Source organism: Micropterus dolomieu, linkage group LG16, assembly GCF_021292245.1.
Source record: "Micropterus dolomieu isolate WLL.071019.BEF.003 ecotype Adirondacks linkage group LG16, ASM2129224v1, whole genome shotgun sequence".
Lineage (NCBI taxonomy): Eukaryota > Metazoa > Chordata > Actinopteri > Centrarchiformes > Centrarchidae > Micropterus > Micropterus dolomieu.
Window position 1 is genome coordinate 1782037 of NC_060165.1, and position 6220 is coordinate 1788256.

Here is a 6220-nt window from a genome sequence, read left to right on the forward strand (position 1 = left end):
GTGTGTGTGTGTGTGTGTGTGTGTGTGTGTGTGTGTGTGTGTGTGTGTACCTGCTAGGAAGAGGGCGTGGGAGGGGCAGGACAGCGAGCAGACCTCTGCCCCTCCGCTCTTGGTGCAGGTCAGCTGGGCTCTGGGTGCTGGCTTCCCATTGGGCAGACACTTCACCGCCTCTGAGGAACACACAGAGTCACATCACCATGACAACCACCTGGACACACACACACACACACATACACCTGCGTTCAGGTGAGGAATCCACCACGCCACATGTGGAGAAATTCAAACAAAATCACACACACAAGCACACGCAGGGTTGGTGCTTACCAATGCAGTCTTTCTTGTTCCAGTGGAGCTTCTGTCCAGCTGGACACACACACTCGTAGCTTCCCTGGGTGTTCACGCAGCTATACTCACAGCTCCCGTTGCTGATGCTGCACTCATCAATGTCTGAAACACAACCACAGAGAAAGTTACTGTCAGTGCATGTGAATGTCAGTTTTTTTCTCCAACAGTTTTTACCTTTAAACGGACAACGGAGAAGCAGAAAGACAGACAGATTGGGGTAGACAAGAGATCTGGATATTTGGCACATGTGATTGTACAGATGACAGACTGTGAAGGCATAACCATTGCAAACAACATGAGCAATCAAAAAGGGTTTGGCAGTCTCCACATACCTTTACAGTATTGGTACATTGACAAAATAGCTTCTGAAACTGTTTAGTGTTTGGAGCATGGACTCAAAGCTACAAGTGAAAGGTTTTCTGAATCAGCACATTATAAAAATGGCTTCCCAGTCTAATAATGCAATGGTTAAAGTTCTGTTGGTTTGGACTTTCTGGTTTCATGTGAACCTTCTGCTCACACAGGTAACATCGGGTGGTTTGAAGTGTCCCAGCCTTTTTCTAACAGACCTGTGAGTCTCACCTTCAGTCCTCAATGTAGTCTGCTGCAAAGGTTTTCTTTCGTTTATATTTTTGGAACATGATCCTGGGGTTTTCTGCCCATATATTTTGTTTTTCCATTATTAAATTAATTTTTTCCTAACCAGATTATTAGGTCCACCTGGCTAAACTAATACGTTTCCCTTCATGAAGGTGATATTGTTCATTTTCTGTTGACTGTTTTAGAGATGTGAGGGTGTAGATTTTGGTGTGTTTGTTTATACAGAAAGCTCTCTGTTTTTTAATAAAACCTTAACATTTGAACCTTAATAAAGATGAAGATAGGGTTTATTGCAGAACTGCATTAGTTTTAGCCAGGTGGACCTAATAAACTAGCAACTGAGTGTATATACAGTGTGCGCTGATACAGATACACCCTGCTCCTGCAGCTGTGGTCATGGTAACTCCACTTTCCATCAGCGACGTCAGTCAGTCGAACAACGAGAAACGCATAATACACACAGGCAAGCAGACACACACTGGGAACACACACTCACACAGACTCACATTGCATACACACAATGATGCAGGCAGACAAACACACATTATACACAGAGAAATGATTCTGGGGAAGTGAGGTGTAAGAATGCTTTCAGCAGCAGCCGTCTGCACACGCTCAGTGATCCCGCACCTTCACACTCTGAAAAGCATGTACCTTTTCAGACGCACACACGCAAACACACATTTATCTATCTCTGTTACACACACACTTCAGCTACGTCAAACAGCCACTGCTTCTTGGATTTCTCCCATGGTTGGGGCAGATTCTCACCTCCACAGTGAGTGAGGCCGTACAGGATGTATCCATTGTTGCACAAGCACTCAAAGCTGCCAGGGTAGTTGATGCAGGTGTGGTCGCAGGTTCTCTCAAAGGAGCACTCATCAATGTCTGAGGGAGACACATGAGAGATACATAACTGGTGAGAAAAACTTTACCTTTATGCAAGGGAAAGAGTTGGAAACAGGAAATGGAGACAAAGGTGACTGCGAGATACATCATCATCAGTGACTGAGTAAATTAGGCTACATTTGCTTGTTTTTGTTCATTCACTCACTGGTCTTCCCGTTTACATCAACACAATCCAATTCAATCCTTCTTGCACCCTGTACTTTAAATGTTAAGGGACGCTCACTCAGATGATGACTGCAGGTGTCAAACAGAAAGCCTGTGTTACAGACCGGGGGCCATAGAGTCTGACAGACATGAAAGGCCTGACAAAAAGCTGTTACTGGTTGAATTATGGGAAATGTAAGATCCAGCATTTTGTATGCTTGACCAATACTAGGGACTAAATGTAGTACCTAAATTAGTCATCTGTCAGAGATGTTGTGATACTGTGTTAGCTATCCATGTGATCAGGACTGCTTCATGGCAATACTGGATTTCAAGTAGGGCTGGACAATATGGCCAAAAATGTTATCGCAATAAAAACATTTCATATCATTCAATATCAATAATTATCACGATATATGTCAAATCATTATTTCTATCAGGTTTAAAGGCTGGTTTTTGCTACTGAGTGAAAGTTGAAGAAACCAGATGGTTCATTGTGGGTTTGAACTTTTCTTTATGGTCAGAACAAACACTTAATGCCAAACAGTGGATTCAAAACTCTTATGATAAAATCTTTTAAAGAGGTGGTATGATGCTTTTTGGCTATTCCCCTCTCCTTTATTGAGCTATACATCTTTTTTGTGCATGTAACAGGTTTGCAAAGTGAAAAAGCCCAAAGTCCCGCCTAAAGGGAGTTCCTATCTCCCACAGAAAACTCTGCTCTGAACCGCTTGAAAACAGCTGGTTTGTAGTCCAGCCCTTCACTTCCTTTACTTGTGACGTCACAATGAAAACGTGTCATAAAGGTTGCCAAGCGGCTAGCGGGGTCAGCCACGCCCTCAAACCAAGCTAGTCTGAGCGGAGGCCCTTTGGCTCGACTCGCCTTTGTTTGGTTTTCCATTGTAGAAATGTTGTACCTGTACCTGCTTCCAGGTACTTTTTCATATCACCTCACCTCCATCGAGGTTCCAAGCGAGCTGAGGGATACTAAAATGTAATATGAAAACACGACAGACTGCTGATTGGTCAGAGAGAATATTCACTATTCACTGCATCATCATAGCTGCACCAGACAGAGGCCAGCAACAGAAAGTTTTATATTTTACAGTTTTCATATGGAATTCCATCACTAAATCCACTTCTGAGAAGTTTTGAGCTGAGAAATCAGCTGTGTAGATTTCCAATATTGACAGTTTTAGAGAAGTGATGGCGGAACAAAAATGTGCTTGAATATTTTTGGAGTTGAGGAGCTCCGCGAGTGGCTGCGGGGGAAGCCTGCTGTGACCCGCGGGAGCAGCGTGTGAGGCCGGCCAGCCGCCCGCTCACAGAGCCCTCTGCTCCCGCCGTCACACAGACCGCTGCAGCAACAACGGCAGAGGAAAACACAGCTGGAAGGTTTTCATGCTGCTTATCTGTCTTTACATTCTGAGGAATGTAGAAACATTTTAATTTAAAAAAGAGAAAGCTGTGTGGATCGCTGGTGTGTGTGTCGCATTGAACATTACGTCGCGGCAGTTGTGTGTGGCGTCGCTATGACGATAAACTACGCACTATCTCTGGGTACTATCTGCAATGGAAAACGGAGCAGGGCCGAATAGAGTCGAGTCTATCGATTTTCCCTATGGTAGCATTTTTCAGCAAGGCAGCAGAGATCGTCAGAACACCGGCAACAGTTCAACGTTCAGTCCTGATGGTAAGATGTGGAACAATGATGTTATGGACTTCTTCTGCTAGGTTACGTTCACAGTCTGAAGCGGCTTTGATTTGGATCACACTACCTTGTTTCTTACGACCCGCCCTTCTCTGCTTCTGATTGGCTAGTAGTCCTTACTTGGGAACTGCACATGTGCAACTCCCAACAAAGATTTTGTACAAGTAAGATGCATCACTCTGTAGCTCAAGATTGGAGCGTCCAACACACAGGGTGAAAAGAGGAGCTGCAGCAATGTGCAGTATGAGAAAAATAAGGTGTTTTATGAAAATTAAACCATGTAAACCTGTTCTGGTAAAACCCCTAATTAAGACTTTGAACCTGAAAATAAGCATAATACCACCTCTTTAAAGCGTCGGTATCTGACGCCCTGGGATGAGACCGTGTTGGTGCAGCGGGTTTGGGTTGTGAAGTCAGAAGGCTACACTGAGCTGACAGAGAGCAGTGTCTGTTGGGTTAATGATAATATGTTTAATAATAAATAGCACACACAGTTTATCATGCTTCAAAACTCCTCCTGCTTTCTGCGCGTAGTGTAGAGCAGTCTGCTTTTAACTAGTCATGCTCATTGGTGTAGCCTGATCAAGACAGACAAAATTATGCACACGCATAAAATACAAACTACTCTTTATTTCATGTGGATGTGACTGATGTAATGTTTCAACCACATATCTTCCTCGGGTAAAAATTAAGAAGAACACATATTTAATATGCAATAATGTATACACACTGGGAATATTATCCTGGTGTAAATGTGGAGCTGGCTGATGCTTCCATGCTCTAAGCTAACATTACGGTTTTATTGGCAGTTAACGTTACTGATCAGCTGATTGTCTCGCTAACATAACTGGCAAAGCCAAACCACAGGCTGGAGAATAAGTAGGCGCCATGAAATGAATCCAAATTTCACACCACTGACAGGGGGAATATGGCTCTCTGTGATTATGGCTAGCTAATAGCTAAAGCTCTCAACCAACAGTTTTCATTTGCATCGCTAAAGTCTGACAAACAAAGTTAATTATCTGTCCAGCAGAAAACAGACAACTTCAGCACCGCTTTGAAAACATCTGTCCCACATTATAGCCTTCCATCTAGGAAAATCCACAAAATCCGTGATTTCTGGCGTCAGCTGTTTGTCCCGACTCTGTCTGTCCGTTTGTCCGTTGTCCAGAAGACTACTCGGAGACTGTATATTAGTATTAATATTATTAGTCCCTCTTCTTCTTCTTTGTACGTATTCAATGTAGTGATGGCCGTCTACACCACCGGAATTACACAAGCAGAAGAAGAACGCCTTGATGACGAAACGCACTCTGTAGGGCTGTTTGTTCGTTGTCGGCTATGGTAGAAACATGATGACAAAATACAGCGACCTCCACAGCAGGCAGGGGGTGCCCGCAGTTATGTAGATATAAATGTCTCATTCTAAGGTAATAAAAACATAACGGTTCATTATGTAAGGTCTTTATACACCACTGAAAACACAGTTATGGATCTTATATTGCATTTCTGTCAATAGATCCTCAGAAATATTACACATTGAACCTTTAAATCACAGCAGTCATAAGATGTACAGTTTTAGCCGTAACTTGTAAAGTACTGCTCCATTTATATAAAAAAAATGAGCTCACTATAGTTTAGAATGAATCTTTTGACAGTAGTCACATGACAGTCACACTGTCAACAGATCGTTCAAGGTTCAAATCGTTGATCCTTCCAGGAATTAATCCGGCTTTATAACCTAAAACTGCACATCAAATGACATGACCGATCTGGCAGAAATTTGTCCAGATTCTAAAATAGGCAGGGGTGACCAATTTGGGGCTAACAACTGACTAAATCCGTACATTGTTTCCCTGGCTCTAGTCAGGGTAAGGATCAAGTTTAATTTTGGGTTATGATCTGTGTTAAGTACCACTGTGTTTGAAGGAGGAGACTCTTCTGTAATCAGTAAAACAACAGCAACAAGCAAGATATTCAACTCAGAGATGACAATTATTGTAACTGTGTCACAGAAATAACAGACCAGCACGCTGATTTAAAGAGGTGGTATTATGCTCATTTTCAGGTTCAAAATCTTAATTAGGGGTTGTACCAGAACAGGTTTACATGGTTTAATTTTCAATTTCACCCTGTGTGTTGGACGCTCCGCTCTTGAGCTACAGAGTGATGCATTTTACTTGTACAAAATCTTTGTTGGGAGTTGCACATGTGCAGTTCCCAAGTAAGGACACAATATCCACACAGACCAAATAAAAGTAAATGAATGATGGTACTGCTACTTATATTAATATTAATGATATAGGACTAATAATAACTGTACCAGCAGATGTTGTGCAGGAACAGGAGGGCAGCAGGTGACGCCTCTTCTTCTGTTCACAGGTATAATGTGAGGATTAAAGTTGCAGGATCATGCAGAAAGGCCCATTACTATGTGTAGAGTAGCTTTAAACCTGATGTAATCACAGTCTTGAATCCAAATGCAAGTCATTATCCTAGAAAAACCTTTTA

The 6220-nt window shown here is 42.5% G+C and overlaps 1 protein-coding gene across 2 annotated transcripts in view; it reads right to left on the bottom strand.

Annotated features, from left to right (window-relative positions):
* scube1 (signal peptide, CUB domain, EGF-like 1) overlaps positions 1-6220 on the bottom strand; it is a 133249-nt gene that overhangs the window by 26924 nt on the left and 100105 nt on the right. For both annotated transcript variants that reach the window (XM_046071836.1, XM_046071835.1), the window contains one exon: positions 325-447. In XM_046071836.1, coding sequence (XP_045927792.1) covers positions 325-447 — 123 coding nt within the window. The remainder of the gene's footprint in view (positions 1-324; positions 448-6220) is intronic.